The 26,655-nt window shown below is 41.4% G+C and overlaps 1 protein-coding gene across 1 annotated transcript in view; it reads right to left on the reverse strand.

The window, feature by feature from the left end:
* Window positions 1–2,905: 2,905 nt before the first annotated feature.
* Window positions 2,906–26,655, reverse strand: part of LOC110489349 (regulating synaptic membrane exocytosis protein 2) — a 263,080-nt gene continuing 239,330 nt past the window's right edge. Inside the window, exons 19-23 of the mRNA XM_090228498.1 lie at window positions 15,771–15,912; window positions 7,122–7,234; window positions 5,384–5,485; window positions 5,096–5,235; window positions 2,906–4,686 (exon numbers count right to left, since the gene is read on the reverse strand). Coding sequence (XP_090084624.1) covers window positions 4,471–4,686; window positions 5,096–5,235; window positions 5,384–5,485; window positions 7,122–7,234; window positions 15,771–15,912 — 713 coding nt within the window. The 3' untranslated portion in view covers window positions 2,906–4,470. The remainder of the gene's footprint in view (window positions 4,687–5,095; window positions 5,236–5,383; window positions 5,486–7,121; window positions 7,235–15,770; window positions 15,913–26,655) is intronic.

A 26,655-nucleotide genomic window follows, 5' to 3' on the forward strand; every position in this document is an offset into this window, starting at 1 on the left:
TAGTTTTGTTTATAGGCTATTTAAGGGCACTAGGCCCGCTGGGTATTGTGCGGGCTTGTTCTCTGTTTATTTGGTGTTTGTGTATTAGTGTGATCGCTATTTTCAGGACAGTTTAAGTCCTGTGTATTTTGGACGGGTGTTTCATGCGCCCTTGTGTTTTGCATGTCCATGTCTCCGCTGTCGTTGGAATAAAAGATCCACGTACGGAATTACCTGCTCTCTGCGCTTGACTCCTCCACTCACCATTCATAGAAGTCGTAAGAATGCGACCAGGGCCGACACAGATGGTGGGTACTCATGTGCAGGACATAGTCATCTTTTGAACTGTTCATCACGAACACCATCCAGATAATCATTCTGAACTAATTTGGAGGGAAGGTGTGTTTTTGGAGAGAGATGGAAGGAGATGGGCCAAACTCATTTACATGTGTACTTTGTGGTTATTATCCTTGCTGGTGTTTTCAGATCCAATGGGGAATCCACAGAATCCCTGTGGGATGCAGAAACTGGTAGATAACCTATTTCCAGGATTATGCGCTTCGATAACCGAGACACCAGACCAGCTCGGCGGCAGAGAGACGAGCTAGCTGCAATCAGATCAGTGTGGGACAAGTTGGTAGACCGCTTTCCCCTGTTTTACAACCCTGGGCCCAGCTTATGGCATTTAGGGGCCCCTGCCCCTTCATGCAGTACATACTGTCTAAACCCGCAAAATATGGAATCACGAGCTGGGCTGCCTGTGATGCTGCTTCATCATATGTGTGGAACTTGCAAGTGTATATGGGGAAACCAGTAGGAGGAGTCCCTGAAAAGAACGAAGGGATGCAGTTTATCCTGGATGTGACACAGGGACTCCGTGGTCACAACATCACATGATATAACTTTTTTACTTCACACAAGCTGGGACAGGAGCTCCTCAAAAGGAAACTGACGATGGTAGGAACGGTACGAAAAAATAAGCCAGAGCTCCCACCTCAGCTGATGAATACACAGAACAGGCCTATCAATTCCTCTAAATTTGTGTTCACGGTCAACACATCTCTAGTGTCCTACGTGCCGAAGAAAGGCAAACATTTGGTACTCATGAGTATGCTGTATGAGTTATTTGGCGCGTTTGATAAAAAAATACACCGGTTCCAACTCACCTAACATGGCTACAAAGTATCTAATACGTTACCTATAAACTTGGTCCAAACATTTGAAACAACGTTCCTAATCCAACCTCAGGTATCCTAAAATGGAAATAATCTATAAAATCTAAAACGGGATTATCTGTTTCCAATACCAAAGAAAAATAACACGGAGCGTGCTCCTGTTCATGCGCAACAAAAGACTAGGGACCTTCAGAGTGACACGTACAAAGAACAGCACTATTTCTTAATTTCCCAAAAGAAAAACATTGACCAATTTCTAAAGACTGTTGACATCTAGTGGAAGCCATAGGAACTGCAACCAGGTTCCTAATAAATAGGGTTTCCCATAGAAAGCCATTGGAAAATCCTATGACCTCAATTGTTTTCCCCTGGGGTTTTGCCTGCCCAATCAGTTCTGTTATACTCAGACATTATTTTAACAGTTTAGAAACTTTAGTGTTTTCTATCCAAATCGACCAAATATATGCATATCCTAGCTTCTGGGCCTGAGTAACAGGCAGTTTACTTTGGGCACGCTTTTCTTCTGGACGTCAAAATACTGCCCCCTAGCCTTAAGACATTTTAATGTGGATTTTTTTGGTTTTCTCATTTTAGAAACCCAATAAATGTGGATATTATTTAAGATCCACCTGAAAAGGAAAATCTGGCAATTCTACTTATTAGTTAAATTGAATGAGACGTTGATATCCAGTCAATTGCGATTGGCTGGATATCTTAACGTGATCCACGTTTGGATGTTTCCTAATTCCTTTTGAAGAAAATGTACTGGCGATTCTTCACCACCAGGGGGTCACTGATCACAGAAAGCTGAAATCTACGGAAGTACAAAGGCGGGACTTCTGTCACGCAAGGCGGAGGAATTTCAATTTTACCAAAGAAAAAAGAAAATGCTGTTTTCCCTTTATTAGCTGTAGAGTCTAGTGCTATGCTAATCCTATTTGTACAGAAATCTCACTTCCAAAGAACAAAATAGGGTCTCCTTCAACATGGAAAGGGGGGTTTAATAGTGACGTCTCAAATTAACAAATTCGGCATACTATTTGCTAGCATTATATTACCGGAGCGCACGGTACATAAAAACAGATACGCCTGTGTCCTACCCACACTGGCTTAGAGCGGTAGGCGGACAGATAACTTTGGCTCGGTCACTACAGATCTATCCTCTAATTTCTAACCTTACTGCCTCTATGCCCTTCCTCTAAAAATGAATATTGACTGACAGAAATCGCACCGTTTTGCCTAACGGACTAAATCTGTAATTTACAACTAACTGCTCTGACACTATCGACACACGACCAGAGGCGCTTCCAAATAGCTTGTTCAAATGGAAACACATACGCAACAAATATATTTTTCTATTTGCTCATGACAGTCTGTCTGCACAGTTCTGTTTGCACAATTGATATATCCAACAGCAAAGCCTCATTCTATCTTAGATTCCTCATGGGGGGCACCATAATGTTGTGTCTTTGGCATTATTAAAGGGGAAGACTGCTATTTTATCAAATAAATTCTCTGTAATTATTATTACGTGATTAAACTAATCATATAAACTTAACTAGGAAGTTGGGGCACCACGGATTACAAAGTTATACTGTTCCGAGTATAACTCTTCAGATATTTTAATATCTGATCAATAGTCTTCTATTAATGAATTATTATTTACCTCACGTCAGTCTCATTCCAAACGTCATAAATTGTTGGTTGTCTGCATGAACCCAGCCTAAACAATGGATCATCCCATACACCAATTGGCTTAATCATTTATTTACTAATTAAATAATCACAGAAATGCATAAATAAACAAACAGTAGATATTGGTTACTAACAATGATAGGGAAGATTCCCTAGTGGGCTAAGCCGATATGACAGCTTGGTGGACAAAGGGAAAGACAAAATGGATTCATTACAGTCTATAATTTTATACATTGAAATGCTCATCCTTCGCACATGAACACCCGCTCAGTCGATAATAATTGCAAGTACATATTTATGATGTGTCTTTGTTGTCTTCATTGTTGGAATCCGGTCTGTCTGCTGGAAAGTTCATCCGAGTCTCTCTCTCTCTTTCTGTTTCCCTGAAGATCAGTCTTTCATGGTTAGAATGCATACTTCAGAGCACCATTCAGAAATGTTCTCATAGATGTTTCAGACGTTTTCGGGTATTCTCGTCCCAGGTTTACATAATTTCTAACTGCAGACTAGTAACTAGTATCTATCTATCTTATTCTGTGGGGATCGATAATCTCAGAGTTTAACCATTTCCAGCCGTGTAGCCAATGCTCCACATGGTCTGGTTTTCTAGTCTTGGTACTCAAGCCTGTGCTACATCAGCTTACACCGAGGTATGCATGCTATTAACTATTCGCAATCACAGCTCACGTTGTGGGTTTGCTTCGTCTGAAGAGGATTTCTTCAGGAGGGGGTTTATTCGTAACAATAGAAAAGGCGGTTCCATGACGCCAGATCATGTCTGTGCTCACGGGGGCGGGCCAATGACTTAGTTAAACTTTCAACTTCATTTCACAAAGAGTTTCATCCTTACTCATTCATTTCATACAAGAATTAGATGCAAACACCAAACTTGAAAAATGTACACATTCAGAGATTTAGTTATGTGTGTTTCCTGTCCTTCGTGAGGTCACCAAATGAAACACACTCAACATAACTGTCCCGTAAGTGTCCACGGACCCTTCCCACATTCTCACAAGAGGACATGTAGTTTCATTTTCTCATTTTGGGGATTTAGGAGTTCGGCCACGTGAAATCCATTGTTCACTCTGTGGTCTCTCTCTCTCTGCATGAAAAGGGAAGAGAGCCTCCGCCAGGAATTTACGACATGAGATAACAGAACCTGGGTGTAGGAGACAGTGAGAGAGGGGGAAGCCACAATCTACACCCAGAAAGGGCCACGTCATGACAAACTGTACAACTAACCCTAATCCAACTCATGAATTAGTTATTCTATTTCCTCATCATGGATTTAACAGAGACTGAAATCTAGTACCACTGAATTCATTCCACCTCTTCTTTCCTTTTCTTGCCACAGCTTCATGTGCTTGTCTGGTCCTCCCTAGGAGGGGCGTAGACCCGGGGGGGTTAGCGTTAGGGTTTCCTGACCCATGTTGCAGTAAGATAGTTCCACCCGCAGGGGGCACCTTGTTGCAGTAAGATCAGATGGCCTGCTCCAGACTCTACCCTCCCTCTTCATGGGCTCAGAACATCAAGCATGCAGTGTTACCAGGGTAACCAGGGCTTGGCCCAAGAGGGTGTGGCCTGGCAGACTTACCTCCTGTTGCTTATTTCTATGACAATGTTAGCTGTCCCTTAATTTTGCTGCATTTGCAGCTTGTTCTGCTACTGCTGCTTTGCTAGTTAAAGGTGCCAAAGTTGGATCCACCAATGAGGTGGGGGGGAACAGTTTGAACCAACCAATCACCATGTTGGATAAGTCTAAATCATCTAAAAGTATCTGAGCAGCTCCCATAAAGGATTTGTGGTCCATGCGTCCATAGTCCCCCCACACGATTATCTGGAGAAGAGAACACAGGTATTACATACTACTTCGTAAATAGTACTAACCCTAACCCCTAGGTTGAAGAGCAATGGTTAAAACAAGAGGATTCTAATATCCCATAACTCTTTGCATAAATGAGGATGATTTCAATACAATGGGAATATCTATGCTAGTTAGCAACGGCCCTGGTCCCATGATGCAGGTTGACTTTCTAAAGCTTCTTCATGGAATTATTAGCTTGTCCTAACCTGGGAATCTTCAAACTACCCTAACCCTAAAAGTAACACTAACCATATTCTCCCGACAGGATAATCTGGAGAAGAGAAAACACTGATTATGTGTTACTCAAACTACTCATAATAGACTGAAATAGACCTATAAAGAACAATTGAAAATGTCAAATAGAGTGCATTTCACGAGTTACCTGTAAAACCTTCCCCTCTGGACTCTCCTCAAACTGAAGTTGCTGCTGGTAGAGGGGATCCAATGTTTTTTTTGCCAGTCTGGTTTTCTTTTTGACTATGCATTTCCCGTTGTCCATCAGATATACTTTCACATAGGGGGCTTGAGAAACAAGCAGAGAGGGCAATAAGTACATTTCAATCACATTTCTTGCTGAATGCTTTCTGGACATAAATGCCCTTCCCTGGGGACATTGTGCTATAATGATAATATGATAACATATATAATACCAGTAATATATCATGCTCACCTGGCAGCTGCTTGTTGCCTTGTTTACCCACAAGTCCTCTGGCCCTGATGACCTCCACGTCCAGACGTTCTTTCCTGTACACCATCCCTATCTGGATGTCACCTACAGAGAACATATATATTATTTAGATTTATGCTACAATAGTTTGTGCCAGGGGGCTACGGTCAGTCTGTTATGTCTCAAGTATTTCTCCTGTCTTATCCAGTGTGCTTTGTGAATTTAAGCATGCTCTCTCTAATTATCTCTCTCCCTCCCAGAGGACTTGAGCCCTGGAACCATGACTGAGGACTACCTGGCCTGATGACTCCTTGCTGTCCCCAGTCCACTTGGTCGTGCTGCTGCTCCAGTTTCAACTGTTCGGCCTGTAGTTATGGAACCCTGACCTGTTCACCGGATGTGCTACCTTGTCCCGGACCTGCTGTTTTCGACTCACTCTCTCTCTCTCTCGCTCTCTCTACCACACCTGCTGTCTCTAACTCTGAATACTCGGGTATAAAAAGTCAACAGACATTTACTCCTGAGGTGCTGACCTGTTGCACCCTCTACAACCACAGTGATTATTATTATTATTTGACCCTGCTGGTAATCCATGAATGTTTAAACATCTTGTCCATGTTCTGTTATAATCTCCACCCGGCCCTGCCAGAAGAGGACTGGCCACAGCCTGTTCCCTCTCTAGGTTCTCTTTCCAGGGAGTTTTTCCTAGCCACAGTGCTTCTTCATCTGCATTGCTTGCTGTTTGGAGTTTTAGGCTGGGTTTCTGTATAGCACTTTGTGACATCGGCTGATGTAAAAAGGGCTTCATAAATACATTTCATTGATTGATTGACCTGCAGAGAACATATATTCTAACCCAACCCTAACCATCCCAATCTGAATATCACCTGCAGAGAACATAAACAGTTGAAGTCGGAAGATTACATACACATTAGCCAAATACATTTAAACTCAGTTTTCCACAATTCCCGACCACTTTATTTTAAGAATTTGAAATGTCAGAATAATAGTAGTGATTTATTTCGGCTTTTATTTTTTTCATCACATTCCCAGTGGGTCAGAAGTTTACTTACACTCAATTAGTATTTGGTTGCATTGCCTTTAAATTGATTAACATGAGTCAAACGTTTCAGGTAGCCTTCCACAAGCTTCCCACAGTAAGTTGGGGGAATTTTGGCCCACTCCTCCTGACAGAGCGGAAGTAAATGTGTCAGGTTCGTAGGCCTCCTTTCTCGCACACACTTTTTCAGTTCTGCACAGAAACTTTCTATAGGATTGAGGTCAGGGCTTTGTGATGGCCACTCCAATACCTTGACTTTGTTGTACTTAAGCCATTTTGCCACAACTTTGGAAGTATGCTTGGGGTTATTGTCCATTTGGAAGACCCATTTGCGACCAAGCTTTAACTTCCTGACTAAACAAGGGTTTGAAAAAGACTTGTGTCATGCACAATGTAGTTGTCCTAACCGACTTGCCAAAACTATAGTTTGTTAACAAGAAATTTGTGGAGTGATTGAAAACTAGTTTTAATGATTCCAACCTAAGTGTATGTAAACTTCAGACTTTAACTATATATTAATATTCTAACCAGAACACAACCCTAACCATCCCATCTGGATGTCACCTGCATGTAACAGCATAACAAGTAGGAGTGTCAAAACAAGGAGGAGGGATTTTGGCCAAGGGGGAGGAGTGATTACTAGGAGTAGTCATAAAAAGGGAAAGGAGTCATGGTGCTTACCCATTGGTGGCGTGGCAAGTGTCTGTCTACCGGCTAGCTGTGCGGGGCCCAACCCTTCCAGGAACTCAGTGAAGTGGATGTCAGATGTGATACGGACACCGGGGAAGATAAGACTATGGAAAGACAAAACAGACTAGTTATTAACATCAGGGAAGATTGTGCTATGGACAGACAAAACACACTGGTTATTGACACCAGGGAAGATAAGTCTATGGGGAGACAAAACACACTGGTTATTGACATCAGGGAAGAGGAGGACATGGAGAGACAAAACACACTGATTAGTGTGTTCTGTTCTGAATATGAATATATACGTTCTCTGCAGGTGACATGCTGATGGGATCGTTAGGGTTGGTTGCGATTATAATACTAATATATAAAAACACTACCATTCAAAAGTTTGGGGTCACCTTAGAAATGTCCTTGTTTTTTAAAGAAAGCACATTTTTTGTCCATTAAAATAACATCAAATTAATCAGAAATACAGTGTAGACATTGTTAACGTTGTAAATGATTTTATAGCTACCTGCCCTATTAGGAAAACCTTGTCTCTAGTGGGTATCAGTACTATGGTGAGTCAGACTGGGAGCTCCCAAATTCCCATCACCCGCACACCCCTTTTTGCTCTTGTGATGTGGGGAGACCAATCTAAGTCTCTCAAGGTGCTCTGTGATTCTGGGGCTGATGAATGTCTTATGGATGCCACGATAGCTTCGGAGCTTGGTATTCACACTCAGCCTCTCGCTGTGCCCATGGATGAAATCACCTATAGTGGAAGTCACCTATAGTACTGTGACCGTTCAATTACGGGTTTCTGGTAACCACAGTGAGACAATACAGTTTCTCCTCACTTTATCTCCCTATGTTCTGGTTGTTTTGGGATTTTCCTGGCTCCAAAAGCACAATACTGTAATTGACTGGACCACAAGCTCCATCCTGGGTTGGAGCCCATTTTGCCATTCCCACTGCCTTCAAGCAGCACAGCCTTCCCCTAGTCATTTTCCTAAGGAGGTTAGCAAGACTGTGGATGTCTCGGTTATCCCCACAGAATACGATTACCTCCTGGAAGTGTTTAGCAAGGCACGTGCTACTTACCTTCTCCCGCACCATCCTTATGATTGTGCCATTGATCTTCTCGCAGGCACTACATCACCTCAGGATCGGTTGTAATCTCTGTCCCCACCAGAGAGCATTGCTATGGAGGAGAACATAGAAGAGTCTCTGGCCACTGGGGCTGTCCATCCATCTGCATCTCCTGCCGGCGCAGGGTTTTTCTTTGTGGAGAAGGACAAGACCCTGCGCCCATGCATTGACTACCGGGACTTAACAATATCACTGTCAAAAATCGTTACCCCCTACCTACGTTTGAACCTCTCCAGGGGGCTACCATGTTTTCCAAGTTGGACCTTCGGAATGCCTACCACCTGCATAGGATACACGAGGAGGATGAGTGGAAGACATTCTTCAACGCAGTCAGTGGACATTGAGTACCAGGTCATATCATCAGGCTTTGTTCAATGATGTGCTTTGGGACATGCTAAACTGGTTTGTGTTCGTCTACCTTGACGACATCCTGATTTGTTTCCGATCTGCCCAAGAACATGTAATCCATGTCAGACAGGTCCTTCAGTGCCTCCTGGAGAAGCAATTGTTCATGAAAGCCAAGAAGTGTGAGTTCCACCGCTCTTCTATGACCTTTCTGGGATATGTCATTGCTGAGTGTAATGTTCAGTGGAAGAGTGGAAGCAGTGGTGGATTTGCCTCAACCAATGTCCAGGGTGCAGTTGCAATGGTTTCTTGGTTTTGCAAACTTCTACCGCCGTTTCATTCAGGATTACTGCACCCTGGCAGCCTCCCTCTCAGCATTCACCTCCCCCAGGTACCGTTCAAATGGTCTCCAGCTGTCAACAAAGCCTTTGTAGACCTGAAGCATCGGTTCAAATTAGCACCCATCCTCATCCATCCAATCCCCTCGCGTCAATTTGAGGTGGAAGTGGATGCTTTGGATGCTGGAGTGGGGGCCATCCTGTCCCAGCAATCTGCCCAGGACCAGAAGCTTCATCCCTGTGCTTTCCTGTCCCATTGCCTAAATCCTGCTAAGAAGAACTATGTGGGCAACCGGGAACTCCTGGCGGTGAAGATGGCGTAGGAGGAGTGGAGGCGCTGGCTGGAAGGAGCAGAACAGCAATTCCTGGCCTGGAATGAAAATAAAAACTTGGAATATCTCAATTCAGCCATGCGTCTCAACTCAAGGCAGGCCCGGTGGGCCCTTATGTTTACCAGATTCAACTTTACCATTTCTTATCATCCAGGATCTAAAAATGTGAAGATGATGCTCTCTCCTGCCTATACAGTTCCTCTGCCAAACCCTCGACTTCTGAAATCATTCTCCCTACCTCATGCCTTGCTGCCACTGTGGCTTTGGGAATTGAGAACCTGGTTTGTGAGGCGCAACGCTCCCAGCCTGGACCTGAAGGGGGCCCGGCTAACCGGCTGTTTGTCCCTAACCCTATCCGGTCTCAGGTCCTGGAATGGGTTCATTCCTCCAGGCTGACCTGTCATCCAGGGTCCCGTCATACACTAGCCTGCTTTCAACAACGTTTCTGGTTGCCCACAATGGTGCCTGACATCTCTGCCGTCGTCACCGCTTGCACTTTGTGTGCTCAAAACTAGACTCCATGGCAAGCTCCGTCTGGCCTCCTGCAGCCACTACCGGTTCCTCATCGTCCCTGATCTCATATATTGTGACGGTAGTCGACCGGTTCTCTAAGGCTGCCCATTTCATCCCTCTCCCCAAACTATCTGCTGGCAAGGAGATGGCCCAGCTTATGGTGCAGCATGTCTTCCGGATCCATGGTCTCCAATCAGGGTTCTCGTCTCAGTTCTGGAAGGCATTCTGCACCCTTATTGGGTCGTCGGCCAACCTGTCATCCGGATTCCATCCCCAGACGGTCAGTCGGAGCGAGCCAACCAAGACCTGGAGACCACCTTAAGGTGCCTGGTCTCAACCAACCTCACTATCCGGAACCATCAACTGGTCTGGGTGGAGTATGCCCGGAACACTCTTCCCAGTTCTGCCACAGGACTCTTCCCTTTCGAGTGCATCATGGGGTATCAGCCTCCACTCTTTCCTGAACAAGAGCAGGAGGTCAGAATAACCTCGGCCCCAGATGTTGGTCCCCTGCTGTTGATGTACCTGGAGTAGAGCCAGGGAGGCTGTTGATGTACCTGGAGAAGAGCCAGGGCTAATATTCTCAAGACCAACTCCAGGAATCGTCCACAAGCGGACTGTTGCTGGACATCAGATCCCCACTGCCACATTGGTCAGAGGGTATGTTACTGCTAGTACATCATCCTTAATCAAATGGTATTGCTAGTACATCATCCTTATTAAAACAACAATGTTATTGCTAGTACATCATCCTTAGTATCAATTGTACGTCAGCCTTAATACAATAATCAAATCAAATCAAGCTTTATTTGTACAGCACATTTCAGACGTGATGACAAGGTGATTAAAAGGATAAAATAAAAACAATTAAAATAAACTGAAATATTTACTAAACACATTTAAGAGAATAAAAAAACAAATAATAACAATACAAACTGAACGACTTCAAAATACCCTGAGGAAAAGCAAAGGTGTTTTTTAAGATATTTTTTTAAATGTCCACAGTTGCAGCCCCCCTCAGATTCTCTTGCAGGCTATTCCAGAGGTTGGGGGCATAGAAGCTAAAGGCTGCTTCTCCATCCCTCTTGGTTCTAGGCAACTGCAAGAGGACCTGAGGGACCTACCGGGTACATAACATAAAAGCATGTCTGACATGTAATGGGCTGGACAATCATGTTTAAAAACCAATAGAAGAATCTTCAAATTAATTCTAAAACTCACAGGCAGCCAGTGCAGCGACCTTAAAACCGGTTTAATGTGTGCTCTCTGTCTGGTACCCGTGTTGCAGAATTCTGTATGTTTTGCAGTTGACCAATGTCTTTCTTGGGTAGACCAGACAGGAGTGCTTTACAGTAGTCAAGCCTGCTTGTAATAAAAACATGGATGTGTCTCTCTGTATCAGCCTGAGAGAGAAATGATAGCACCTTGCCAATGTTCCTCAGGTGGTAAATATATATTTTTGTGACATTCCTAATGTGTGATTGAAATTGAATTCAGAATCTAAAATAATACATAGGTTTTTTATCTTTATTGCCCGTGAATTAAAATGTGCGGCCAGATTCTCTCTGTGATTCGGCTCTAACAATAAGTACCTTGGTCTCGTCTTGATTGAGCTGGAGGAAGTTGTGAGCTATCCAAGTATTTAAATCACTATTACAGTCAAATAATTTATAGGTAGAGCTAAAATCCTCTGGTGTCACCTGCATAGGTTCTCTGTTGGAGTAGGCCTATACAATCCTAAAATAATTGGTGTCATTACCCTTTTACATTTAAAAAATGTAAGCAATTATTATTGTTCCGATACACACCGGCAAATGGAATAGGTATTGTCAACAGGGTTGTTGTCTCTATTAGTGTGTGGTGGGCTGGTTAACACTGGGATATACTGATTAAAGTTAACGGTAGAACTAAGACAATAACTGACTTTAAGGAAGCACTTCTCTAAGTGAGGTATATTATATATTTCAATATAAGATATTTATTAATATTTTGTTTTGTTTTCCATGTTATTTGGTTAGTTCTCTTAAAAAGCACCCTCATAGATATGTACAGTATGTTATCATGGGACGGCCCATATTTCCCTCTGGCCTTCCCTCTTGTCATGAGTCAGGGAGATGGTCTGATGGTCTTAGTAACAACCGACCTAGATATGGGGGGAGGTTTTAGTGGGTGGGATATTAGGACAATTGGAAGTTTACATGGTTGCAGCTACAGTATGCTTAACAGTGCAAATATTATGGTACAGCTATATGGACACTTAATCATCATGGTGTTTTTTAATGGTAAGTTTACAAACACTGGTTGTGGTAAGTATAATTAAAATGTGGGTATCATTATGGGAAGTGGGGAAATAAGTATAGCAAGTTATAATTGAAGATCATGGATACATTAGAACTAGTGGATATATGGAGGCTGAAAAACCATGACCTAGTGAGATATAGAGCAGTCTTAATCAAGCTAGCAGTCTTGATTAATTCCTATTCTCATTCTTGCTGGCATCAAAAGTAAAAAACCAAAGCAGTTTAGGTCAAAAGAGATTAGACTAATAAAGGAAATAGTGGAAGTTACAACGCAGGTAGATGGAAATGGAAACTGTACTATAGAGGCACAAAATAGGAGAGAGGAAAAACCATTGAAATGCTAGCTATTTTATCCAAGAAGAACATTAAGGGGTTAGAAATCCAGGGGATAAAAACAAAACTGTCAATGCAGATGACTCAAGTTTTCTCTTAAGTCTGCAATCTGGATCCCTGCACAATCTCATTGACGATGTTTATCACTTTTCTAGCCTCTCTGGACTAAAACCTAATTATGACAAGTGTACCATATTACGTATTGGATTGTTAAAAAATCCAGTGTTTACATTACCTTGTAGTTTACCAATAAAATGGGTGTATGGTGAAGCAGATATACTTGGTATTCACATCTCAAACAATATAAATGAACTTACCACAATCAATTTCAACAGAAAGTTGAAAGCAAAATAAACAAGATTCTGCAACCATGCAGAGGTAAATACTTGTCTATTTATGGAAAAATCACATTGATTAACTCTTTGGTCCTATCACAGTTCATTTACAGTGCCTTGCGAAAGTATTCGGCCCCCTTGAACTTTGCGACCTTTTGCCACATTTCAGGCTTCAAACATAAAGATATAAAACTGTATTTTTTTGTGAAGAATCAACAACAAGTGGGACACAATCATGAAGTGGAACGACATTTATTGGATATTTCAAACTTTTTTAACAAATCAAAAACGGAAAAATTGGGCGTGCAAAATTATTCAAGGGGGCCGAATACTTTCGCAAGGCACTGTATATAATGAATATGCATTTGGGGGGGTTAAAATGATTAAATATTAAAGCTTTACTCATACATTAATGATATTTAAATCCAAAATGGTTCTCCAGTAGATTGTTAAGAAAGACTCATATTTTGCCCTTTATACAGATTACAACTTTCTCTGAGATATGTTCACCAATGGTGACATAGAAAATATTGACCGGTTAAATAGATCCTAAATCAATTTATAACTGGACCAGAGAGGACAAGCCTCCACCAGTGTCGAACTTAAATACAAGCACAGAGAGCTGTTTGGCATCTGTGTTGGCTCTTGGATAATTTAACACTTTGACTAAGGCTGTCTCAGTACTGTGGTGGGCCCGAAAACCAGATAGGATTTTTTTTTTAAATACAGTTGGCACTTAAAAAATAATTTAACTGTTTGAAAACCCATTTCTCCAGAATTCTGCTTAAGATTAGGAGGTTGGAGATTGGCCGGAAATTGCTAAAGGCTGAAGAATCTAGATACATTTTCTCCAAAAGGGGTTTCACCATAGCAGTTTTTAGTGCCTTTTTGGTGCCAGGCAGTGATTTAACAAAAGCTTGCACTTCTTCATATATGCAATTAAAACCTTTTTTTCCAGAAGGTGGTGGGGAAATTCAATGGCCTTGGAGTCAGTCTTTTGTCAACATGAATATTAAAATACCCAACACAATGACTTTATCATAGTTCTCAAGGACAATAGACAATAGTTCAGACAAAACAGTAAAGAAATTGGGGCATTGCTTTGGTGGCCTATATAAGGATATGGCCAGCACTGGTGGCTGACATTTAAACAGTATAGCATGATGCTCAAAAGAAAAGACCCAATGACACCAAACAAAATGTCCTTACAGCTGAGAGCATTAGTAAAAATAGAGTCTGTCCCCCACAATCCTTTTCCCTTTTCTGATCGAGTATGGAAAGAGTATGAAAATCTGTATTCTGGAGGGGGGCTTTAATATGAGTGGCACTACAGTCTGAAGACAGCCATGTTTCAGTGAGAAACATGAAATCAACTTCGCGCTCAGCAAGGAGGTCATTCACGAGAAAGGTTTTATTGCATTTAAAATATTCAATGTGTGGGCCACCCTGCCCCTGGGGCATCTACCTAGATGTAACCAATGGAATAACAACAATATACTTAATGTTACAACCACATTTTCTGACAGTATCCAATCTAACAATGGTAGGAGTTTGTTTGTATAGACTCACCAGAAGGAAGAGTTAAAGGAACAAACATTAGGGTATTAGTCCTCTTTTGGTTATTCTGACACTGTAGCACTACCAGACCCTGTCTGTCAGTCTCTAAAACAGTTTGATGTAGCTGGGACCACAGCACTACCAGACCCTGTCTGTTGTCTCTAAAACAGTTTGATGTTGCTGGGACTGGAGGACTGCCAGACCCTGTCTGACAGTCTCTAAAACATTTTGATGTAGCTGGGACCGCAGCACTACCAGACCCTGTCTGACAGTCGCTGAAACAGTTTGATGTAAGTCGCTCTGGATAAGAGCTTCTGTTGAATGACTAAAATGTAAATGTACTATTGTTTGAGTAATGGAATAAAGTAGTATATTTGTTGTTTGTCGTCACTCATTAAGCATCCTAAGTATTTAATATGTTTTTGTGGTCCATTTAAAGGATTTCTGTAGATCGTGAGTTACTCTTTTTATTTTTCTTATTGCCAGCATTAGATTTTTTTTATATGTTCATTTTATAACCTGAGATTTGAGTTTTCAGATTATTTTCTTTTAGCAAAGGGGGCATTGAGTTTTCAATATTTGTCAGGTATATCAGGAGATCATCTGCAAATAAGTTTAGTTCAAATTCATATTTACCAATACTGATACCTTTTACGTTTGGGTCCTGCCTAATTCTTTCTGCAAGTGTTTAAATTGCCAGTGCAAACAGAAAAGGGGAGAGAGGACATCCCTGTCTTGTGATCCTTTCAAAAACTATTTCATCAGATAATGTGTTATTAGTGTATATTTTATCAAATATTTTTATTTAATGTATTATTTCAGCTGGAAAGTTGAAATCTTCCAAGGTATTAAATAGAAAAGGACATTCAAGAAGGTCAAAAGCCTTTTCGGCATCAACAGCCATTATTGCATAAACTGAAACATGTTCTTGTATTTGTTTGTAAGTGTCTTTTTAATTGACCCTGTTTGATAGATATGTAGTCTGGCAAATCTGGTAAGATTTTTCCCAATTCTATTGCTTATAAGATTTGTTATTATTTTATTGTCACAATTTATTACATTTATGGGTCTATAATCAGCAGGGGATTCTCCTGAAATGTTATTAACAGATTACTTAAATTGAGAAACTACCCTCCTCATTACCACAAAAAAATAATCTGAGTACTCTGTGTGACTTTGTAATGTGTTACTCACAACACTGCTGCAAGTATATCATCCTATCCTATAACGCTCAAGTAGTGTATTCATAATAACAACCCACTGAAATGGGACATTATATTATCAATGTTTGGTCTAGGAAATCCATTGATTTTGTACTTTATTCACAAACTACTATGTTAATATTGGGAGATTTCCAGTGCTCTATAAACGATTCAGATTCTTCTTCTTCTTATAGTGTATCCTGGAGGGGGAAGAAGGAAAATGAGGATAGGATTTTGAGAGGGATGCTTACTTTCCCGGCTTGGCCTCGGCGTCAGGGTCGGAAGACTCTCGGCTGACCTGCCGTGTCAATCTGCTCTTGAACTCGATGGCCAATCCCGTCTCAACACTCCTCTGGACTGGCAGACGAATTATCTTCTTCTTCCCTTCCTCCTCTGAGGGAGAGAGACAGACAGGGGACATGTTAGCCTTAAGAGGTAACATCTAACTATAATGTTACATGGAGAAAGAGACCGATGGGGATGTGTTAGCCTTGAGAAGTAACATTTAACTATAACGTTACACAGAGAAAGAGACAGATGGGGACATGTTAGCCTTGAGCGGTAACATCTAACTGCAGTGTAACTATTGTTGGACATCTAACAAATCTCCGTTGGTACTAGCAGTTCTCTGTGGCCTTCCCAGCTGGAGATCTGTTGGCAGATTGGATTGACTGACTGACAGACTGAATACAACTTTTTCCAAGTGATATTTAATTTGTTTTTATTGTGATTTACTCCGTGTTGGGTTGGGATATGTGTTCAGTTGTTGGTGAAACAGGGAATCTTTGTCATTTCTATTCCTGTATGGAACACATGGTTACTGCATTATGAATTTATGAATGGATATTTACTTTGCTACTGAGGTCATCATTAACAGAACCTGAGGTACGGGACATTTACAAGTAAACCTTAGGTATTATTACATTTGTGAGAGAATTTATGTTGAATTGTCACGTTCTGACCTTAGTTCTGTTGTTATGTTTTGTTTTAGAATGGTCAGGGCGTGAGTTGGGTGGGTTGTCTATGTTCCTTTTTCTATGTTTTGGGATTTCTGTGTTTGGCCTGGTATGGTTCTCAATCAGAGGTAGCTGTCAATCGTTGTCCCTGATTGAGATCCATACTTAGGTAGCCTGGTTTCACTTTTGAGTGGTGGGTGATTGTTTCCTGTGTCTGTGTTTGTACCATACGGGACTGTTTCGATTTTAGTTTGTTCATTCACGTTGTTATTTTGTATTTTTGTAGTGTTCAGTTTTATATATTAAAATGGACACTTACCACGCTGCACATTGGTCCGACCTCTCTTACGCCTCGTCAGAAGAAGAGGACAATCGTTAAATGAATATACAGTGCTACCAACATCAAAGAACACAGTTGTTTTGAAGTTCTTTCTTTTACATATTTAAGGGTTTTTATGCAAAGTGTATTTTACAAAACAGACTTAAATAAGTATATTCAGTGGCAGCTTCATTAAATAGTACCCGCAAGGGGGGACAAAATGGCGCTGTAGAGAGAACACTGTGTTTCAGCGAGCTCTCGTGGCATTCATAAATGTATATTTTTACATTAATCTCATAGCTTGAAAAAGTGGTAGAATTGGCTAAATAAGTTACCATATAATGAGTCTTGACGGCTATTTCGCAAAAATATCCGACAACATGCCCAACAGAACTACTAAGAAGTCGACCAAAACCACCACCCCTGTGGATGTGCATGAGGAGCTAGCTAACGTTAGCGAGGCTAACACCATTGCGTATCCAGGCACAATGGACCTGGTGATTCAAAAGATGACTGATAACATTACTAAAGTGATCGATGCTAAGATAAGAACGGTCTTGGAAGCAATAGCAGGCCATTCAGCTGAACTACAGAGGGTTGTGAAACGTGTTGTTGAGGCGGAAGGAAGAATTGATGCAGTGGAAACTTCAACTACATCTATGGACGCTAAGATAAAAGCACTTGAGAAACAGGTGCGCGAAATGGCAGAGCACATTGACGACTTGGATAATCGAGGACGCAGATGCAGTATTCGTGTTGTGGGACTCCCGGAAAATTCTGAAGGGACACGTTCAGTAAAATTCTTTGAGGAATGGATCCCTGGCTACCTACAAATGGACACTAAGGCTGGTCGTGTGAAGCTGGACAGAGCCCATCGCTCTCAAGCACCGATACCCGGTCCCAATCAGCGCCCACGGCCGGTGGTTATAAAGTTCCACAACTTCACCGACAAGCAGCGTGTCATGGACGCGAATAGAAACATCGGCTCTGATGGTAGTCAACGTAAAAGTCCTAAGGTCTCATTCTTCAATGATTATTCCACTGCGGTTGTACGAAGACGCAAAGCGTTTGATGAGGCGAAGGCTCGACTCAGAAGAATGAAGATGGACTACGCACTGTTGTACCCGGCCACATTGAAGATTATGGTCAACGGATCGCCTAAAAAGCTCTACACACCTGAAGAGGCTGCTGCGTTTATTGACTCTCTCGGGTAAATAACTTTTAAGCTGCACCTCAGCAGCATTGGATAACTTTGTTTATTTTTGGTTGAATCTGATCATGAAACAGTGGTGGGAGTCCTCACGTACTCCGGCTCAGTGATATTCGTATCTTTATAATTTTTTTTGCTAAAGTAATAGCCGCTATAGCTCAGGCTGAGATATGTGTGAATCCATATTGGTGCCCAGGCTTTGTTTTAGGTGGAAGAGCCTCAATCTTCTTCTATTGATTTTCTTTTCCATACATATAAAGGATGAGGCTATTGAGCGGCAATGCGGACTTAAGAGTCTACATTGGAGAGTTGAAATCCCCTGCATGTTAGCTAGTGGGAAAACCCCCTTTTGGATCTTTACATGTTTAATTTTTGGGTTTATTATAGTTTGAGTTCAGGGTTCATATCGTTTGTTTATGCTCGGTGAGATAGAGGAGGGTTCAACACATGGAAAAGGTACCACCCCACTTTTACAGTGGGATCCAGCCTGGATATTGAATGGTCAAGATACAATGGCAGGTAACGGACTGCGTGTATGTACATGGAACATTAGAGGGTGCCATAACCCCATTAAGAGGAAGAAGGTACTGTCTTTTTTGAAAAAATAAAATATTGATATTGCCCTGTTGCAAGAAACTAATTTGGATGATAAGGAGCACCTGAAATTACAACAAGGGGGGTTTGGTCAAGTGTTTTTCTCATCATTTACATCCAGAAGTAGAGGGGTAGCAATAATGGTGAAAAAGAACTTACCACTTAAGGTCTTGAATTGTGTGAAAGATAAATTTGGTCGCTTTGTTATAATTAATGGTACTTTACAAGAGCAGAACATTTCTATAATGAATATTTACTTCCCCCCTGCTCACCCCCCTGATGATTTCCTCACTAAGGTATTTCTAGACTTTTCAGAATTAAACTCGGACACTGCAGTGGTTGGAGAAGATTTTAACTGCTTGTTGAACCCCCTTATTGATAGGTTTCCCAGCGGTATAGCTTCACTCTCTCCTCAAGCTAAGTCACTTAAAGCTATTTGTGATGATCTGGGGTATGCGGATGTCTGGAGAGCTTTTCATCCCTCCAACAGAGAGTTCACTTTTTTCTCTGCACCTCATGGATGTCAGACTAGAATAGATTATTTTTTTATGCCCAGGACGTCTTTGCAGTCTGTTTTATCCGCTAGGATAGGAAGCATAGTCATATCTGATCATGCTGAGGTGATCCTGGACATAAAACTCAACGGGGCATTCAATCGGTCAAGACATTGGAGGTTGAACACAACCATTCTTAAAGACCATACATTCACATCATATTTTATTACAGAGTTTAAAGATTTTTTCTCTATTAACTCTCAATCAACAGATAACCCCTCGCTCCTTTGGGAGACCTGTAAAGCGTATGCCAGGGGTCTGATTATGTCATACACAGCTACTAAGAGACGGAAAAAGCGTGAAAAGCAAAAAATGTTAGAGGGTGAATTAGGAACTAAAGAGAAGGACTACATTAAAACGCCCACTCCTGCCCTATTAAAGGAAATATCAGTCATTAGATCAACGTTAGACTCTCTCCTAACACAGGACGCTGAAAAGAAAATGAGATTTGTCAGGCAAAAGCTATATGAACATGGCGATAAGCCAGGAAAGTACTTGGCATACTTAGCTAAAAAGAGAGCTGACTCTCAGTCAATTGCTACTATTACTGATTCTGATGGTAATCATTTATATGAAAATAAATTGATAAGTGACTCATTTAAGAAATTTTATACAAACCTTTATGCCTCAGAACTGCCAAATGATGCACCCAAATTAATGGAGAACTTATTTTGTAAGATTGAGCTCCCTACTATCTCCGAAGAGCAGAGGTCCCTCCTTAATGCCCCTATTACCAAGGAAGAGATAATGTTCGCAATTAAGAATCTGCAAAATGGTAAGGCCCCAGGACCAGACGGGTTTTGTAGTGAGTTCTATAAAGAGTTCCATGGCCTGATCCTTGAGCCACTGCGTGATATGTTTAATCACTCATTTTCAAATGACCAACTCCCTCAAACGCTGAGAGAAGCCAACATTTCACTTATTCTCAAAAAGGGAAAATGTCCCGAGTCTTGTTCCTCGTACAGACCAATTTCCCTTCTCAATGTGGATAGAAAATTGCTTTCTAAAAGTCTAGCCACAAGATTAGAGGACTCACTGCCACTAATTGTGAAAGGAGACCAAACTGGCTTCATTAAGGGCCGTAAGTCATGCAACAATGTCAGGCGGCTTCGTAATGTAATTCAAGCCTACCAACAAAGTGCTGTGGATGGTCTTGTGCTCTCCCTAGATACTGAGAAAGCATTTGATCGTGTGGAGTGGTCTTACCTATTATTAGCTCTAAATAAATTTGGTCTGGGTGACAACTTTATAAAATGGGTGAAAGTTTTATATGATGATCCTCAGGCTGCTGTCCTTATTAATGGGCTAAGGTCAAATAGCTTCTCTATACACAGAGGTACCAGACAGGGCTGTCCTTTATCCCCCCTCCTCTTTGCACTCGTTATGGAACCACTGGCCGAGGCCATCAGGGCAACGCCTGCTATACAGGGGCTGCTCATTGGTGATGTTCACCATAAAATAAGCTTGTATGCTGATGATGTCCTGATATTCATCTCTAGTCCCGAGACTTCAATTACATCTCTTATTAATATTATTTAATTATTCAGCGAATTCTCAGGCTACAAGATTAACCTAACTAAATCAGAGGCTATGTCACTTGGTAGCCTACACTCTGTACCTAATACTTCTCCCCACTTCCCTTTTAAATGGTCTCCCTCAGGTTTCATGTATCTAGGTATATTTGTAACTCCTAAATTCCAGCAAATGTACAAAGCCAATTTTGTTCCCTTGTTTGATACAATAAGACAGGATCTGGAATTCTCTCCCGATTTCTTGGTTGGGTAGGATATCCCTCTTGAAAATTAACATTTTACCTAGACTACTTTACCCAATCCAAATGATCCCAGTATTACTCTCCAATAAGGTAATAAAGGATGTAAATGGATGGCTAAGTTCCTTTATATGGAGTAAACGCAAGCCAAGACTTAAGATGGCAATATTGCAGCTGCCAAGTTCTATGGGCGGCTTGGACCTGCCCAATATCAGGTTCTATCAATGGTGTGCCCACCTTTGTTATATTTCTGACTGGATCACAAATGATGACTCCTCTATTTGGTTAGACATTAAGACTTCTCTTTCAAAATACCCCTTACAGGATCTTTTATTTTTCAGAAGTTTAAAGTCTGTAGAAGATCACTGCAATAATCCCGTTACACTTAACACACTCAAAGTATGGAGGTCAGTTCAACGCTTCCTGGGAAGGTCCAAACTAACCTCTGCTCTTACCCCAATTCTTAACAACCCAGATTTCAATCCAGGATTGCTGGATACTGGCTTTAACTTGTGGCTTAATAAGGGCATATGCAGGCTAAATGACTTATTTGCTGATAAAATGTTGTTGTCATTTGAGCAGATGGTCGAGAAATATCGACTCCCAAAACAGGACTTTTTCCGCTTCCTACAAGTAAGACATTATATTCTGAAGAGCACCACCTTAATTGGTAACCCTGATGTATCTGTCATTGAAATAATGCTTTTTTTCCTACAATTAAAATGTCTGTAAGTCTGTTTTATGATACTTTAAGGTCCTTTTCTGCTGTCAACACACAGAGGGTGAAACAAGTGTTGGAGAAAGAATTGTCTGTTACTATTGACGAAGAGATGTGGGAGGACATTTGGAGATGTGCAAAAACAATATCTATATGTAATCGTACTAGAGCAATCCAATTAAGAATAATACACAGATTGCATATATCCCCAAATCGCAGACATGCTTTAGGCCCACTTCCTCTTCCCCTCAGTGTCTTAAATGCAAAACTGATACAGGCACCCTAACACATTGTTTATGGTCATGTACCAAAATACAAAGATACTGGTCTGGTGTTCTGCAAGAAATTGAAAAGATCCTAGGGGTTGATCTACAATTCGACCCAGTTTCTTTACTGTTAGGTCTCCCTAGTAGGCATGTTACTTCTGTGGGTAAAAGGAGGCTTTACAACATCCTTACCTTCGCAGCGAGGAAAAACATCCTTTTACAGTGGATTAGTGATAAGGTTCCTTCTATTAAAGATTGGCATAAGATACTATTTGAATGGGTCCCTCTGGAATATCTGACATGTACATTGCATTCTAAAACAGACCAGTTCTACAAAGTATGGGAACCTTATCTAAATTACCTAGAACCTGAGGTATCAGCTATTATGCTGCAAGGATTCTCGTAGAATGGCGGGGATCTATGTATTTCAGAACTACACTGTACGTTCCATGTGTGGAACCTAACCTCTTGGTTTAAACTGAGCTTTTTTTGTTTAATTTCTGTTTGTAAGTTTGTTTAAAATGTATGTATTGAGAGACGCAATGATGGTGATGGGGTGAGAGAAGCACCGAGCGGGAAGAGGAAAATGGTGTACGTATGTATGGGTGTGTGTGGTATGTATGTATGTATGTATGTATGTATGTATATGCATGAGTGTATGTATGTATATGTATGGGTGTGTGTATGTGTGTATGTATGTGTATATATATATGCGTAGATATGTGTAAGTGGGTGCTGTTTTTCTTGTTTTTTTTTCTGTGTGCTTTGTCTCTGTTGTTGTATCTCTTAATATGGGTGAAAATTGTAAAATTCCAATAAAAATACTGTTACAAAAAAAAATAGTACCCGCAAAACACCAGTCTCAACGTCAAGAGTGAAGTGGCGACTCCGAGATGCTGGCCTTCTAGGCCAGTGCCCAGAGTGCCTCTGTCCATGTCAGCGTGTGCGCAACTGGTCGAAGGAAGTCAGGAGCAGGAGAGCAGAGATGAGTGAACAGGCACACTTTGTTCAGGCAGAGGAAAACAGCCGGCCGCAACTGCGTCACAACACTCTGGCCCAAGCAAAAAAGCAATAGCGCAAAAATTACACAACTAGGTACAAATAACATAACCACGGGTTACAACAATACCCGGCGCAAAACCAGCCTGTAGCATCACACACGTAACGAACGAACACACAGACATGGGAGGAACAGAGGATAATATACACGTATAGAGTAACCAGGTGTGCGGGAAAACAAGACAAAACAAATGGAAAATGAAAAGGTGGAGCGGCGATGGCTAGAAGATAGGTGACGTCGACCACCGAACACCGCCCGAACAAGGAGAGTACCGACTTCAGCGGAAGTCGTGACAGTCCAATGTCTGTGTTCTTTTGCCCATCTTAATCTTTTCTTTTTATTGGCCTGTCTGAGATATGGCTTTTTCTTTGCAACTCTGCCTAGAAGGCCAGCATCCCGGAGTCGCCTCTTCACTGTTGACGTTGAGACTGGTGTTTTGCGGGTACGATTTAATGAAGCTGCCAGTTGAGGACTTATGAGGCATCTGTTTCTCAAACTAGACACTAATGTACTTGTCCTCTTGCTCAGTTGTGCACCGGGGCCTCCCACTCCCTTTTCAATTCTGGTTAGAGACTGTTTGCGCTGTTCTGTGAAGGGAATAGTAAACAGCGTAGCACGAGATATTCAGATTCTTTGCAATTTCTAGCACGGAATAGCCTTCACTTATCAGAACAAGAAAAGGCTGACCAGTTTCAGAAGAAAGGTCTTTGTTTCTGGTCATTTTGAATCTGTAATCAAACCCATGAATGCTGATGATCCAGATACTCAACTAGTCTTAAAGAAGGACAGTTTTATTGCTTCTTTAATCAGAAACATTGTTCAGCTGTGCTACATAATTGCAAAGGGTTTTCTAATCGTCAATTAGCCTTTTGAAATTATAAACTTGGATTTGCTAACACAACGGGTCATTGGAACACAGGAGTGATGGTTGCTGATAATGTGCCTCTGTATGCCGATGTAGATATTCCATAAATAAAGTCTGCCGTTTCCAAGTACAATAATCATTTACAACATTAACAATGTCTACACTGTATTTCTGATCTATTTGATGTTATTTTAAAGGACAAAAATGTGTTTTTCTTTCAAAAACAAGGACATTTCTAAGTGACCCCAAACTTTTAAACGGTAGTGAATATATATTTTTTACCTTTATTTAACTAGGCAAGTCAGTTAAGAACTTATTCTTATTTACAATGACGGCCTGTGCCGGCCAAACCTGGATGAAACTGGGCCATTTGTGCGCTGCCTTATTGGACTCCCAATCATGGCCGGATGTGAAACAGCCTGGATTCGATCCAGGGACTGTAGTGATGCCTCTTGCACCGCTGCACCACTTGGGAGCCCTTCTTGCTGTGTCTCTCAGATCATTCACAGGTTTGTGGAAGTTGTGGAGCTGATGTTTAGGCCAAGGTATGCATCTTTTTTTGTGTTCTCTAGTGAAACGGTGTCTAGATGGAATTTGTATTCGTGGTCCTGGCAACTGGACCTTTTTTGGAATACCATAATTTTTGTCTTGCTGAGATTTACTGTCAGGGCCCAGGTCTGACAGTCTCTGTGCAGAAGATCTAAATGCTGCTGCCCATCTTGGTTGGGAACAGAAGCAACAGATCATCAGCAAACAGTAGACATTTGACTTCAGATTCTTGTAGCACAAGGCTGGGTGGTCCAGACTGTTCTAGTGTCCTCGCCAATCCACTGTTATATATGTTGAAGAGGGTGGGGCTTAAACTGCATCCCTGTCTCACCCCACAGCCCTGTGGAAAGAAATGTGTGTTTTTTGCCAATTTTAAATGCACACTTGTTGTTTGGGTACATGGATTTTATAATGTCGTATGTTTTTCCCCCATCACCACTTTCCATCAATTTGTATAGCAGAACCTCATGCCAAATTGAGTCAAAAGCATAAGAAGACTTTGTCTTGTTTGTCAATTAGGGTGCGAAGGGTGAATATTTATTTTACCTCTATTTAGCTAGGCAAGTCAGTTAAGAACACATTCTTATTTTCAATGACAGCCTAGGAACAGTGGGTTTACTGCCTTGTTCAGGGGCAGAATGACAGATTTTTACCTTGTCAGCTCAGGGATTCAATCTTGCAACCTTTCGGTTACTAGTCCAACACTCTAACCACTGGACTACCTGCCACCCCTGTCATCTGTTGTACGGTAATTTGGTAAAAAGCACATTTGACATTTGCTCAGTCCATTGTTTTCACCGAGGAAATATACAAGTCTGCTGTTAATGATAATGCAGAAGATTTTCCCAAGGTTGCTGTTGACGCATATCCCATGGTAGTTATTGGGGTCAAATCTGTCTCCACTTTTGTGGATTGGGGTGATCAAGGATGATGTTAAAGTGTTTAAGTATAGCCAATTGGAATTTGTGGTCTCTATATTTTATAAATTCATTTAGGATACCATCAACCCCACAGGCCTTTTTGAGTTGGAGGGTTAGTATTTTGTCCTGTAGTTCATTCAATGTAATTGGATAATCCAGTGGGTTCTGGTAGTCTAGCTAAGATTTGTAATTGATAAGGTATTTGTTCTTGCTGTTTTGTTCTTTGTTATAGAGTGAAAAAGATTGGAAAAGTGGTTTATCCACTCACCTCTGTTTTGGATAGATACAGTTGAAGTCGAAAGTTTATGTACACCTTTGCCAAATACATTTAAAAATGCCCTGTCTTAGGTCAGTTAGGATTACCACTTTATTTTAAGAATGTGAAATGTCGTAATAACAGTAGAGAGAATTATTTATTTCAGCTTTTATTTCTTTCATCACATTCACAGAGGGTCAGAAGTTTACATACACTAAATTAGTATTTGGTAGCATTGCCTTTAAATGGTTTAACTTGGGTCAAACGTTTTGGGTAGCCTTCCACAAGCTTCCCACAATAAGTTTGGTCAATTTTGGCCCATTCCTCCTGACAGAGCTGGTGTAACTGAGTCGGTTTTGTAGGCCTCCTTGCTCATACACGCTTTTTCAGTTCTGCCCACAGATTTTCTATGGGATTGAGGTCAGGGTTTTGTGATGGCCACTCCAATACCTTGGCTTTGTTGTCTTTAAGCCATTTTTGCCAAAACTTTGGGAGTATTCTTGGGTCATTAACCCATTTGCGACCAAGCTTTAACTTCCTGACTGATGTCTTGATGTTGCTTCAAAATATCCACATTTCCTTCCTCATGGTGCCATATATTTTGGGAAGTGCAGTCCCTCCTGCAGAAAAGCACCCCCACAACATGATGCTGCCACCCCCGTGTTTCAGGGTTGGGATGGTGTTCTTTGGCTTGCAAGCTTCCCCCTTTGTCCTCCAAACATAACAATGGTCATTATGTCCAAACAGTTCTATTTTTGTTTCATCAGACCAGAGGACATTTTTCCAAAAAAGTATGATCTTTGTCCCTATGTGCAGTTGCAAATCATAGTCTGTTTTTTAATGGCTGTTTTGGAACAGCCATTAAAAACTTCCTTGCTGAGCGGCCTTTCAGGTTATGTCGATATAGGACTCGTTTTACTGTGGAAATAGATACTTTTGCACCTGTTTCCTCCAGCATTTTCACAAGGTCCTTTGCTGTTGTTCTGGGACAGAACACGTCTCCTTCCTGATTGGTATGACGGCTGTGTGGTCCCATGGTGTTAATACTTGCGTACTATTGTTTGTACAGATGAATGTGGTACCTTCAGGCATTTGAAA

Source organism: Oncorhynchus mykiss, chromosome 30 (assembly GCF_057628025.1).
Source record: "Oncorhynchus mykiss isolate SJ-2025 chromosome 30, ASM5762802v1, whole genome shotgun sequence".
Taxonomy (NCBI): domain Eukaryota; kingdom Metazoa; phylum Chordata; class Actinopteri; order Salmoniformes; family Salmonidae; genus Oncorhynchus; species Oncorhynchus mykiss.